This window comes from Lepisosteus platostomus, chromosome 6 (genome assembly GCF_059453375.1).
Source record: "Lepisosteus platostomus isolate fLepPlt1 chromosome 6, fLepPlt1.hap1, whole genome shotgun sequence".
NCBI lineage: Eukaryota > Metazoa > Chordata > Actinopteri > Semionotiformes > Lepisosteidae > Lepisosteus > Lepisosteus platostomus.
The window spans coordinates 39,093,819-39,108,658 of NC_142616.1; the positions used below are offsets into that span (position 1 = coordinate 39,093,819).

The 14,840-nt window shown below is 37.5% G+C and overlaps 1 protein-coding gene across 2 annotated transcripts; it reads right to left on the bottom strand.

The window, feature by feature from the left end:
• Positions 1–1,837: 1,837 nt before the first annotated feature.
• cpn1 (carboxypeptidase N, polypeptide 1) lies at positions 1,838–14,556 on the bottom strand. 2 transcript variants are annotated; one of them, XR_015939585.1, is made up of 10 exons: positions 14,272–14,556; positions 11,216–11,412; positions 9,068–9,223; positions 6,832–7,014; positions 6,476–6,587; positions 6,248–6,387; positions 4,565–4,664; positions 4,356–4,474; positions 2,974–3,297; positions 1,838–2,863 (listed from the first exon to the last, which is right to left on the bottom strand). XR_015939585.1 is itself a non-coding variant. In XM_088635771.1 (9 exons), exons 1-9 carry the CDS (start codon positions 14,498–14,500, stop codon positions 3,178–3,180), a joined length of 1,356 nt encoding a protein of 451 aa, XP_088491897.1. In that variant the 5' UTR covers positions 14,501–14,556; the 3' UTR covers positions 1,838–3,177. The 2 variants fall into 2 exon arrangements, 1 of the variants encoding a protein (XP_088491897.1); XM_088635771.1 differs by having other exon boundaries at positions 1,838–3,297.
• Between the last annotated feature and the right edge of the window lie 284 nt (positions 14,557–14,840).

Here is a 14,840-nt window from a genome sequence, read left to right on the forward strand (position 1 = left end):
AGTTTGTGAAGCATAATCTGATTTCAAATCCAAATGATCTTGGATTATGACTGTTTAGATAAATGAACAGATTAAACGACTAACTCTGGAATAGATTACTGAATACTGCTATCAGAACTGAAAACTGATTCATTAAACAATCAAGGCACTCAGTTTTCCAAAGCTGCCATCATAGGTGTGGTAATTGCGATACTTATTTTCCCATTTCCTCTTGGAGAGTTGCTATTGTTTTGGTGGTGTTTGTGAGAAGCAATTAAAAACTGTGGAAAAAATAGCACTGAAGAGAAAAAAAAACAATGTTTGATGACAGACATTTCCCAGCCACAGTATATCAAGAACAGAGGAGTTAGCTCAATGAAAATTGGATGCTCTCCAATCTGTACGTGATGTTTGGCAAGGTTTTTAAAAAAAGAATATGTGCGTTGATGCCGCCATCTAGTGTCCAAATATGACAATTCTGTACTTGGTTTTAAGGATGTGGTACCCTGCTGCCCATTTATTTATTCTATTTCAAAAATTTATTTTTAACTTAAATTATCGTAATTGATAATTTCAATTCTGAAATTGTGCATAATTGTTAAAGTTCAAAGTTTTGTAATGATATCCGTGGCATTGGATTGTAAGAACTGTAGGTCACTGTGTAATTGTTGATGATTTTAATCCGCTATAGCCATGGGGTGATTTAGACCAGGCACGGGCAAGTCTCTGAGGGGCCAGAGGCCAAAGGTGAAATACAAAGCAGTTGATCACATGGCTCTCAAGGACCGGAGTTGCTCGGGCCTGTTTTAGACTCTGCTGTTAATGTGTTATACATTATGTCTCCCAGATATGTTCTCAGGGATATGCTGTTGTTTAATTATTACACACATTTGGGCCCAAACAATTAACTGGCCTTATTTTTTGCCAAAAGGCATAAAAGGGATCATATTTTCTTAAACTTTTCTGATCTGATCTTTTCTATTTTACAGACATTCATATAATTTTAAGAACAAATGCTACAATAATTAGGACCACAGTTCATATTTTTGTAGATACACACTTCTGACTGGCTTCTAGACTGGCTTCAGTCTCCATATTACCTTGTCTTGGATTATGGTGCTTTACCATGACATATGTGCTTAAGACTCGTTTCACACTGTATATGAAAGATATGAATTCATTCACACACACTTAAGGCTATTAGAAATACAACTCTAAATATATGAATCTAAGACATTTTGCAAGACAAACACTTCAAAGCCTTGCTTTAATATTTACTTCACCATAAAGACACAATTTCACCTTTTAAATGTGGACTGTGGCTTTTTGATGATTAAAAGGTTTTAATAATTATATATAATACTATGCATAGATAAAATGATAAAAGTAAATAAGTCCTGTCCCAGCATCCTAAAATACCACTGTTCCATTTAAACATCTTGGGGTTTCCTTCATGTGGCTGGAAAAGGAGTAAACACCTTCCCCTCAAGGCACATGGTATTTCAATTTTATTATTTTGGAAGATGATTTGTGCTTACTGTTGGAAAACAAGTGGTTCTATTATTGACCTTGTACATGTATTTAGCAGTCACGGCTTTTAATAACATTTCAAAACAGTTTCAAGAGAATTAAATACTTATTTGTGGACTTAATTTTGATGGAACTGGTGCAGATCCTGTAGTTAAGGTTAGGGTTTCTCTCTATTGAGTGAGTGTGTAGTAAATCTTGACATTCAATGGCTGGAACCACATCAATGTGTAAAGTAGTTCTAGGCAAACTGAAGAATTTGGAGTCATTTTCAGAGACAGTTTAGTGCTCACTAGAAAAGTACATTAGATTTCTTCAAGAACTGGAATCATTACACATTTAAATTCTCTTTTAATTGGTTACTAATATAATGTACATAACATACAAAAAGAACCTTTAGCACTATAATGTAAGAAAAAATGTAAGGATAATGAAAAAACACCTTAACCTATACTAATTAAGAAAACTGGAAATTGTTTACCTCAGTAAAAAGCTGCCTCACTGTTTGAACACCAAGTAATGCAATTTGTATTTATCAGAAGGAAAACAGATGATTGACAAAGTTAAATAAGCCACATTGTCCAGTGCAGTCTCTGGAATGTATTGGGTCCCTAGGCTATTGTAGAACTCATGACCTTTAATATTTTGAAGGATAAAAAAATCTGCAAAAAGAGGCCTTTAGGAATTTTACATGCACAGTCAAAAATGAAAACATTTTATTTCACATTGTGCATCTTTTGTTTTTCTGAAACATTGACCTTCCAGATCACATGGACACTGACAAAACAACACAAAATCAGTTTTAAAAAGAGATAAACATTGCCTGAGAGCAATGTTTTCTGTACAGAAACACAAACCTCCCCATCAGCATTTGGCGGCCTTTGAAGATGATTAATCAAGTTGTTCATCATTTGATTCATAATTGTTGATGTTTACTGACTTAACCATTTATCTTACCCTTACCAGTTTTTAACAGTCCTTGTTCATTTCACCATCAGTTACTGCCGTGGTGCTGGAGTGTATTTGAAAGCTACACCTTTTCATAGATTATTAGAAGATACCTGTATATTTAGGACTTTGAATTCCCATTGTTTTTCTTTCATGTTTGACTTCTGACATGTATGTATGCATTTATAATCAATGTAGGACAGTACACTGATTTATCAATGTATGATCAAGTTTAAGTATAATACACAAAAGACAGTAAGCACATTCTTGTGGTAAATATGTATTTTGATGTGGGGGGGTGTTCAGAAGTATATGGTTTGGCAGGATCAATATTTTGAAACACTTGCAAAAAAGGTTGTCATGGAGACATTATTTACATATTTGGAGCTGGTTTACCTGGAGCACAAAACTATGTCCAAAACACTTTCTGGAACTTGAATTGTACAGGAAAATTGTAACTTACTGACTTTTCTCATTGCATATTTCACATCACTCAATTGGTTTATTTTATGTACATACTGTACATATATATTCAGTATATAAATATGATGTTTAACAAAATAGGTCATTCTCTGAGAAAACCGCTTTTCTTATATATATATAAAAATTAGGGTAAAAGAAAAGATTGAGTTGAACAGAGAAGAAAGGTTTGTTTGTAAGGAGGGAGATCATCCCTGTTTGCTCTCCCTGTCACAGGCGGCACCACAGGCAGTAGAATATCCTTCATCTTGGCCCCAGATTTCTTGGTGGGACCTTTGACAGGGGATCCTTTATGTTGTGAATATTTCTGTTGAGATTCACGTCAGTGGTGTCCTTAGGGGCCAATTTTAGATAGAAGTGTAACTGGAAACAAGTAAATACAACAGACACTGTTTTTCCAATCTTGAGCAGGACAGTCACGGACAACTTACCTCTTCCATTACGCAATCACATCAATTATAGCATGTTGTAGATGTAAGCAAATGTTTGCACTTCTTCCACTACACTTAAAAGGCAGTTATACAAATTTAATTTGTCACATGTAAAAAATACTTCTTATCTGGATGTACATAATGTCAATACTGTAACCAACATTTCAGCATTTAAAACTGAATGCAATCATGTGTTCCTAGTAACCTCTTCGTAACAAGAAATTAAAGTAACTGTTTATTTTTATTATTTTTATTAAATTCTAATTGGGGTTCATTCCAATCTCAGTTGTAATTCAAATCCTGACCTTAATTTTAACCTAATCACCTGTATTGTGTAACCTAATAATACCAATGATAAACCCAATTCTCTTTAATTTTGGCCAGACAATGCTTGCAGTGATTCTAAAGAGAAACTAAAAGAAAGCAAGTTACTACGGCTTGGCCAGGCATACTAAATCTCTTCTCAGATGTATTGCTTACCTCACATTTACAATGTTTATGAGCTATTTTAACCTGCAATACTTTGGTTAGCAAGGCAAATAAAGATCTATTAGGATTTGCAAGCAATTTAGAGCAGAAACATGAACATTATTTAAACAGAGCTAGTGTATTACTTCATCTAGTCTGTTTCAAGCAATAATCAATCAATTTAGATGTAATTACAGCATTTTACAGGAGCATCAAATCCAAGACAATGTGTAAATAACACTATATGCTTCTCTGTCACAGTATCAACTTTCATGGACATATGCATGCGTTTGGATGAATAGAATGGTAAAAGCCTAAAACGAGAAAAATAATCCAACTATTCACCCTTGAATGAAGCTACCCAGCCATTGTGTTGAAGTTGAGACCTTGGTTTCTTTCAAAAAGCAGCTGGATGAGATCCTGGAATCTGTTGACTATACCCCATGGTGCAGACGGGCTGAATGGCCTCTTCTCATTTGTAACTCCTCTTACAGGTATGTTGTTATATTGAAATGCCCTTACCTCAATAGCTTCTGCAGGACCCACCGTTACCAGTCTGGAAGAAGGCAGGTATCCAGGGGCTGACGCAGTTACAGTGTAGGTCCCAGGTAACAGCAAACGGAAATAATCTCCCCCAGCACCTTCAGGAAAACACAGAGGCATTGGAACCGAGACAACAAACCCACGGTCTACTGATAATGGCAAATAAGAACAAAATCTTAGGCACTCACCGCTTGTGATGTCGTGATTGATCCCCGACACAGAAATCACTGCGTCACCAATGCCGTTGTAATTTTCATCGTAAACCATGCCTTTGATGCCATGGTGAATCTAGACAGAGTCAGAAGAGGATCAGGTGAAGCATGGCACTGCTTGAAAGCTAGGGAATCATTTGTAAACTCTGTGCCATCTCTTTTGCCGCCATCCATTTCTAACAACTTCATCCAATACAGGGTCGCGAGGGAGCCGAAGTCTGTCCCAGCAAACAACGTGTGCAAGGCAGTCCATCACAGGGCACCCAGACAAACACACACACTCAAACCAGGACTGATTTTCCCAGAAGAGAGCTAACCTACCAGTATTTGTTTGGATAGTGGGAATAAACCAGAGCACCCAGCAAAAATTCACATGAACATAGGATGACCATACAACTCCATGCTTATAGCACCCCAGGTCCAGAACCCAGGGCCCCATTACTGCAAAGCAGCAATGCTAACCACTGCACCATCATGTCCCTCTGTTCATGAACAAATTCCATGAAAGCTCTGTGCTTTCTCCGGAGCTTATCTAAAAAGAGTGGAAGTACCTATAAGTGCTGTTTTCATCAAAAGAATCAAAGTAAGGGGCCTCTACCAGATATCCACAGGGAATGAATACTGATGAAATCAATACATTTTAGTTTTTCACTTTTCTTTTCCTGACATTTACCTTTTTTCACCCATTAAAATGTTCAGTCCAAGCATTCAAATTGTGATTAAAATATTCACATTATATACACCATTTGTAATTCAACCAAATGAAACATCACTGGAAAGATGCGAGGCACCGAATCTTCAGTTGTGCTTGGAGAATGACAAGACGCAGGCTCAAACCCATTATCAGAGAACTCGGCCTGTGTTTGTGCTTTATAGGCTGAGCCACCTGGGAGGTAACACTTTCCACTCTTGTCTATTATGCTGTATTGTGCAAAACCCCATTCTGCATACTAATCCTGCATCTCATAAGACTTTTCTGTGGAAGAGCCTCTGTCATTTAATACACTCAGAATTATCTCTGAATGTGGGACAGCCCGAGTCAGATTAAATGGAAGCATTCAAGGCTGCCACAAATTACAAATACAGTACTTGATGGCAACTTTTCTACACATACTGTACATGCACAAGACAGGGATTACTGTAAATGCCATTATCATCAGAAATATATACTACTAAACCATATAGTTTTTGTTCCATTTTTGTTCTAGAGTAGCTAATGATTGATTGAATCGTGATTTATTTAAGGCAACGTGATACAAAAATCGTATATGTTTTCTGGTAAGAGCTCTCATTCGATCTGTAATTTCAGATGAGCATTGTTGCCAAGTAGTACCCAAATGAAACTGATTTGTAATGCACAGTGCCTACTTATCACCCTAAATAGCACCTTCATAAAGGATACATCACAGCATGTCAGCTTTTCTTTCCAGATGACACAATATTTTTATCGTGCAATGATATTCTGTTGGGAAAAGTGATGTGTAGGATTGTAGAGTAGTAGGTTATACATTAATAATAAATGTATGGATGGACTACCTGTGTGTTAAAATAAGCAACCCTGCCACATTTATTGTATATCAAAGGGTAAGGAAGTGACAGCTGTGTAAGTCCAACTGTGAGGTTCTGCAGCACATAAACAGCCATTTCAATGGTTCCTACCTGCTCCAAGTAGGAGATCAGAGCCTCCCTGTTACCCAGCCACTCCTGCTGCAGGGCCTCTGTAGCAGGGAACTTGTCACAGCTTAGCTCCAGGGTTATTTCAAAGCAATTGGTGTAGAGGTAGTTAAAGTCTTGCATTCCTATAAAAATCATAAACATATAGATACGTGAAAGAAAACCACCTGCCATGCTATGAGGTGATTGAGAGAGAAGAGACAATTCTGGCACCTTTAGAGAGAGAGTACCAGTGTGCTCCATTCGTGATGCCCTCGTCGAAAAAATCCCCACAGTTCCAGCCTTTATGCATCCAGCCGTGGGCGTATGAGTATGTCTTAGCCAACTGCATGTGATAGGGCAGGAGAGTGGGGAGAAAAAGTCTGTTGTTATGATTCTTGCCATAAAATCATATTCATATTGTCTTGCTTTCTGGAGCTGTTAAATTACTTTATCAATTTAGATACAGATGGAGCTGTACAATATTGTTGATCCCCCCCCCAATAAATTAAAACATTGTAGTTAAAGGAATCATTAAGATCATACATCCCTGACACAAAAGGAGAAGGCATATCTCTACCTTTTTTTACCTTTTTAAAAATCTTGTCATCTGGCGTGGCAGAATAGGCAGTCTTGCGAAACCCCCGCACCCTGGGCTCACGAGACTTATCGAAGGGGTAATTTGCCACAACAGCCCCGCCATGCAGGTTAGCTGACAGGACAAAATTGTAATTTTGCATCCACTGGATCACAGCTAGTGTTTCAGGCTCTACCTAAAAAATAGTTTAGACAGGTAATTTTTTCTTAAAAGAACTACGTTTAAATCGTTTTTTAAATCCTTTGATCTAAATGTATTGTTTATATAAAGGTGCTTTACTGTAGGAGATAAAAAAACAGATTAAAATGAAAACTTTAAAGGGAAAGAAAGAATTAAGTTTAAAATCTCAATTCAGAAGCTGCACCCCCACGTTTAGACTGGGAAACTACTCTAAAAATTTGGCTCTCATATTCTTTGATTGCCTTTCAATAATTGCAGTTCAATTGACTTAAACTGCAGATTTTGAAACTACCACTCCTCCTTGTTTTTCAAGACTGAGATATTGCAGCAGCCCTGACAAAAGCGTAATGGGGAAATCTTAGCCTATTGTTTTTGAATAGCATAATTCTTTCAGAAAAGAAAGCAGAAACCATTGTACAGTGTGTATACCAAGTGCCGCTGATGGAACTCAGAATGAGGTACAGGCTGGCCACTGTTTTTTATCCCCCCGGGAATGATAGCATTTGATGGCTAAGAAAACAAACCCAGATGGGCTCGCTAGAGCACATAACCGACCCCCCCTCCACCCCCAAACACACTCCTCCCCCAGTTTCTAGTTCGACACAGTACTGGCCTCATTGTGGTCTGTCAAATAAGACCTGTGACAGGACTCTTTGAATGCTTGCAGTTAACAGCAATTAGCAGTGAAGACTTATTTGTACCTAATTGTAGAGCTGTTTTTAACTTTCTAGTGGTTATACCCCTAGGGAGTGACATTTGGGCCTCAGATGCCCTAGGGCTGGGTGGTTTGTATAGGAAAGGCAAGTAACATGCTTGGTGTTAGGAAGGAACAGCTACTTGGCAGGAGGTCATTTCTCACTTCTGCCAGTGAGAGAGCGAGAGAGGCCTCCATATTGCCTTTGCATCATCCATCCCTGGGGAGCTATTAATAGAGGTCAGCTGATTCAGAGTATGGACTTGGAGTGGAGGACCCGCCTTGTCACTCTGCTCTAGAGAGCTGTTTACAGGTACCTTAGAGCAGCTGTTGCACTGCAATTGTTTGTCTGTGTTCGCAATCCTCAGACCACTCTCTGTATTACAGCGTGTACAGAATTCACTACAAACAACACTGATGTTATTTGCAATGTGTGGATGAAGATGGCAAGAAACGACATGCAGGCAAAGGCCTTGTGAAGCAGTGTATTGGGGAAGGGTGTATAATTACAGTGAGGAAAAAAAGCTATTAAACACACAGCTCAAATAGACTGTCACCCCGACAAAAAAATGCCACAGAAAAGCAAAGCTGGCAATACACTTGCACTCAAAAACCAGAAAAAAAAGGTTTTAATGTTCTGATTAACAAAGTACACTAAACTCATCTGCAGATCTTTTATTTTAGCTTCAAAACATAAAGAAAAAACAAAGAATTGGAGATGAACAGACATCTTTGAGCCAAGCTGTGTCCTATCTGGGGATGGGAAGACAGGTGATGTCTTGATCTTCACTCTTGGAATATCATTCCTGGCCTCACTTCCCTCTATGCAACAGCCTTGTTATGGTCAGTCACTTTCCCACTCATCTATACTTAGCCTCCAGACAGATGATTAGGTACTGTACACCTGGTCATCCTGCAGACAGAGCTGTTGTTTGTGTTATTGTATTTCTATGATTATAGTTGACACTATAGGACTGAAGCCAACCTATCCTTTTTATGGGAGTGCTGTTTTTGCCAGTTTTTGACCTCTCCAGTGAACAAGGCTTTTTGTTTCTATTGATTTCATGAGGTATGTAATGTAGCACCATTACTGCTTTTGAACAAAAGTTACTCCACTTTTAGCTGTTGTTTAACAACTTCAATCATTTTTGGGGGTGTTAATATTTTTACTAATTATGGACAACAAAAATCTATGCACTTGCATTTCTAACATGTTCCGTTCCCATGGCATAATAAAATAGTATGAGAAGAATCACTGCTTTTGAAAAGTGTAAAAAATTAATCTAATGCAACATATTATGGACATTTTAGCTCCGTAGAATAATTGTTTCTCTCACTGTGATCTGTGTCTTACCTGTTCTTCCCAGTTGTCTGGCAGAGGAAGGTGATGGTTCTTCCCGTTGATTTTCTCATAATAGTACATCAGAGCATTCAGGTCTGGAAAGTTGCGGTTTAGATCCACGTCTCTGGAATTGGACCTGCCTGTGAGATACCCATTGTCCTCTGGTCCCTGCACAGTCACCAATGGAACAGACTCAAATAAAGACCACTCTGGCATTGTTATGAGATTTTTTCATTGACTTCCAGTCAATGACTCACACACTTGCCCAATTCCCTTTCATATTGAGTAGTTTTCCAATGAATGACAAAGCTACCACAAATTTAGATGTTTTATACAAACACAAATGCATTTGCGATATGTTCAGACTTGAAGACTCAGTTTGTAATAACATTCAAGATCGTAACAAATTACGAGGCATTATTTAGAAACACAGTTTAATGTGTGTATAACAGACATTTTCACTACTAAGCTCCACTGCCCTCGTCAGTGCTGAACTAACACACAATAACAGGAGACAAGCAGTGCTTGGCATTTGTTATATTTTGAGACATATGATTCTTGGTATATTGATTCTTTCTATATTTTACATGTAACTAACCTTCAAATTCATGATTTGGACACATAAATGAAGTTGTCTTACAATGTGAAGTTGACTTATTTATAAACATGTGAACAGCTCAAGTGCAAGTCAATTTGTTGTGTGACTTGTGTGCAGCTATAATTTGTAAATGTATGTGTATTGCTTTTTAAAATCTGTAGGAGCTTATTCAAAAGCTATGAAAACTGCAACAATTTCTCTCTCCAGGTCTAGTTTGAAATCCTGGCAGAGTCAATCCACTTAGGTATTTCAGATACAGGGGAGGCACTTATGATTGAGCCCGTAATCAAGATAAAATGTGTATAAAGCTACTGGAGGACATATTCTCTGTGTTCTTGCTGATTTCTAAAATGTGTAATTATTTTTTTCTTGGAACAATGGTAAAATAATCTACCTCTAGCATTGCGGATAGGCAAACAGACAACAACATGCATGTAATTAGGAGACACAGAAAATGATGGGACAATTTGCATTCCGGAGTGTCTGTAACTTCAGGCAACATGGAATACTCCCTACTTTATCAGTCAGCACAGTGCCAAAGACAGACCATGCTTGCTCAGCAGTTTCTCTGTAGTTGTTACTGACAAAAGGGCAGGGTTCCTGCTTGCACTCAAAGGTCTATGCATAGTGTTCGCAAAACAGTTATAGTTTGAACATGTCCTTCTGACTGCCGGAATCAGTGACCCCAAAACAAAGATATCTCACCCTCCAAAATATTAACTAGGCATTGAATGTTTTTACTAACATGCACAACTAATAGATTGGGATGTTAATAGCAAATTATGAGGCATTATTTAGAAACACAGTTTAATGTGTGTATAACTAAGTGTGTATAACATTATGTGTGCATAATGTTGAATAAAAGACTTTTTGGTACTCTTAAAACACGCTGCCAACTAATAAACTTAAATATAATTTAGCTTTACATTGACACACATACATTATGTGGTAACAAAGCAGCTTTGTGTGAGTGTTTGTCAGACTGGCTGCATTTCTACTGGCCTACGTTGCACTTGGCCTCTGGTTGGTGCATCTATCAACCAATGAAACAGTTGAGCAGGGCGCTGCCCTCTTAACACAGTAACAAGATTATGTGTGACTGTCAGTTGCCATTTGTTAATGATCATATGTTCTGCCAATGATGGGTTCAGAACGTCTTCCACAGATTATTGCATACAGTATATGACATCAGAGAAGCAGTTCTATAAGAGCCTGCAACTTGAGTGAATTGAGGATTAGAAATGTCAGATTTGTAATTTCATTTACAAAACATTCAGTCCTTTTAAGTTGTATATCTTATCTTTCCAGCTTCTTGTATGTGTGTGAGCTCTCCCCAATATTTTAATACACATCTGTTATTTTACATTTAATCTTCACATCTAACTTAGTGAGGTACCCTCACTCTGTTGTCTATATCTGAAAATAGTGGAACATAACAGACTCAAAAGACAGAGCTGATCTGGGGGAGAATATTTAGTATTTTTTTGTTTACTTATTAAACCTTTCTGATGAGCCCATATAAAACCAGGATGTCAAAAAAGGAGAATATTCGACTTTGGTACCTGGCTAGCTGCCACCTCATATCCATCTGGGTTCATGGAGGGCAAAATGTGGATCCGTGTGTCATGGATCAGCCTCATTATCCTTGCGTTGCCAGCTCGATACTCCTCACACAGGAACTGGGAAAGCTGAATAAGCAACTCCCGACCGAGTACCTCGTTTCCGTGCATATTCCCCACATACTTGAACTCGGGCTCCACTGAAACACAAAGAGACACAGTCTTAGAGGTTGCCCTTAAAAGAACAATGTGAAACAACTGAACCATTGAATTACGATTTCCATGGTAAAATAAAATGACCATTAAACAGAATGGCTTATTTTGTAAATGTTTTTCATTTCTAATTATCTGATATTATTCACTGTATTGTAATTGTAGATCAAGGGTGATGCATGATCAAATGACTGTTGCGTCAATTTAGCTTTTGACTGGCAGTGTTTGTGTGCCAGCATAACAGCTTTCTGTCCTGAACATTTTAGAGAAGTATATACAGATATTACACATAAGTGTTTAAGGGTCAATAAGAAACATGAGTTAGGTAATGAATACCATTAGTAGATGTTACTGAGCTGAAGAAACCAGAAAGATATCTTTAATAATCTTCACCAGGATTATATTAAATCTGTTGTAGCTTCTTTAGTGATGTGGTGTTTTAACACAATGCAATACTTCTTGAAATAGACTGATTCGCTAAAAAATGTGTTTGAGAAAACAGACCACTTCCACTGTACTTGAGCAGCCCTTCTTTTGAGAATTTGGGTTTATTGCGTGCTACTGTATCTGTAGGAATTTGCTTTTTGACAATCGAGATACATTTTTTTTTTAGTTGAAATTCACTGTAACTGCGACACTTTGTAACCTTAGCAATGCCTCTTTCTTCTGAAGGGACTTTTAGAGAAAGTATTGTGAAGCAATAAAGGGAACCACTTTGGTTTTTAAAATAAGTCACAATAAAAGTTTAAAAATACAATAAGAGAATTCCACTGAAAAGTAAGGCTGTAAATACAAGAAAATTAATTGTCATGATTGTCATTGTAATATTTACATGGCTAATTTGATACTACTTATTTTAAGTTAGTTTCAGGATTTGAGATTGTGTAATTGAGTATGACTAGAACTTCAATCTTTAGCTAAATTAATGAGGATATCACATTGTTATTGATTGACATTGAGAAAAAGAAACTCATGAACATACAAAACTAGAGAATGGAAAGCAGAACTAACACCTAATAAACAATATGAACTCTACTGTAAAAAACTAACAATATAATTTTCAAAGTATGGAAATTCTGAGTTTACAATTGAACATAATACTGTACATAGTGATTCACATGCTAAATAATTAACATGATCACAGAGATACAGAACATCAGTTTCCAAAGGCAGGAGTGACCAGATTTACTGTATATGATGGCCAGATGTTACATACCTCCTTAGTTTGTCAACTCTTACAAATCATCTTCTAGATATAGTTTGCACAGTTTCTAATTTCAATGTATTTTTAAGACCTCATTTTACAACAAAGCCTTTACTGATTTCCTTTAAGAAACATTGTATTGTCTTCTTTTGTTGAACTTCTTTACTTGGTGGTTCACATGGGCACAATGATATGTTATCTCTTATCTTAAGAGAATAAAAAAAATCCCCAGTTATTCTTAAACAGTACATATGTAAGAGACTAAAATAAAGAAATGGAGATAAAGGTGCTGTCCAGTAAAATAAAAAATGAAAATCTTCAACCAGAACTTGTCAAGCCTTTTCGAGTACAGAGTGTCCAGTTAATCATACTACTAGATGTTAAAATTAAAATAAACAAGCTGCTCCAGTTATCTTTATGGTCCAAATCTGTTTGAATTACCCATGTTTTGGAATTTGGTTACATGTACACATTTGAAATGCTATTTTCTTGTCTCAAAGAAAAGTATGATTGAGAAATAAAATGTATACATCAAATATCAAATTAGCAAAAGCATTTTCAACACTGATGACTTTTGTCACCAGGGCAATTGCAGGGTTAATATGGTTGAAATATTTAAACCCTATTGTGTTTTCCTGTTTTTCAACACTCCCCTAATTCTGGAACAGATGCACATCCTCCTATTCTCTTTAAGGAAGTCCTTATCTTAGCAAAAACACCAATTCACTTGTGTCGAAATATCTAAACTGCAACTGAAAGCTGTCACATCACTGGTCCTGCTCCTGAGAGAGAACACTACCCACCAGTGAAGCAAACCAGAATAGTCCTACCCAGATTTAGCCCTCATTTACTGTGAAAAATCAACACTAGTTCTTCTAACTAGTTATCCTGCAATGAAATCTGTTCTTTTACAAAATCACAATTGTGACTCAAAATTACAATATATCTTTATTTTACATTCTGAACATGTTGTTTAAATTGTATACCAATAAATGTAATTGTATGTAATATGCAGTTTTTAATAATATGTCTAGCTCCTACTTTGCACTGAAATTGTTGTTTACAACATTCATTTCCAACACCTTTAAGTATATAACCATCAACTACACACTAGTACTCTGACATCATGCAACATAAAAGCATACTTTTCAAGAAAGAAGTCCCACATGGACTGTGTTATACTGTGTCAAATCATTGGACTCAACAGTAAATAATGCACATTAGACAGAAATAAACAACCTGTATAAAAAATAAATAATTAAAGGCTTTGTCAACAGGTTGCAGTGAATACCATAATAGTTGACTCACAATTCTGCCTCTTAGATCAAAAGAATTGATATATGAGAAATCAATTCAAAATGTGACCTTACAATACATTCCAAAATTCAGTCTGGGTGGCCTACTGGTTTTCTGAATCCATTGTAATAAAACTATTTCAAAAGACACACAGGAATATATAGCAACTTGACGACAGAGAAGGTAACATGATATTTTTAAGGGCATTGCGGGTGACCACAATATTGAACAAGAAACAAGAAAAAAAACAAACTTGATAGATTTTTGGATTTTGTCAATCTGCAGTTTATGGCTACACTCCCTCAAGCTCCCTCTGAAGTGAAAGCTTCATCTTAACCCCACTTACACAGTTCATGTATCCCAGGGTTGTCACTGAACTCCAGGACGTAGAGGTGCCTGCCCTCCACACTGCGCCCAATGCTGTATAGCCGGGTGATGTAAGGGCATTCGTTGTGCACATTGAAGAGGGCTCTGACCATGTCCTCATAGCCATGATGTTGCAGGTCCACAGCCAAGACAGTGGCCCCCAGGTACACCACACAGCTTAGCAGCAAGCCACCTAACTTCTCAAGCATCCTTGCGCCTTTCCTTGCCAGTCCTGCTTAGGGTTGAGCTCCACCAGGGACACAGCAGTGCACTGCAAGTCTCCACCCCCCACAACCCACCCGCCTACCCCCTCCTCCCTTAGCTGGGATCCGATGGGAACCGGAGAGCAAGCAAGGACAGCCCCCCTGTTGCCTTAGCTCAGACCTGCTGTCAGTACAGCGTTGTGTAATTTTCATTTAAAGACTCACTAACATTAATTTTAGAATTGCTACCCCAGTACCTGCAAAGCTGAAGGAATAGCTGGAGTAAGAGGGTTTCTGTCCTTCACACATCCCTCTTTCCTTTTTTTGTCTGCCATGCAGGAAAACT

Coding starts and splice junctions, on each gene's coding strand:
- cpn1 (XM_088635771.1), bottom strand. CDS start 14,500: ATGCTTGAGAAGTTAGGTGGCTTGCTGCTAAGCTGTGTGGTGTACCTG. Junction 7,015..9,067: donor CAGACAACTGGGAAGAACAG/GTAAGACACAGA, acceptor ACTATTTTTTAG/GTAGAGCCTGAAACACTAGC. Junction 4,475..4,564: donor CAATCACGACATCACAAGCG/GTGAGTGCCTAA, acceptor GTTTTCCTGAAG/GTGCTGGGGGAGATTATTTC.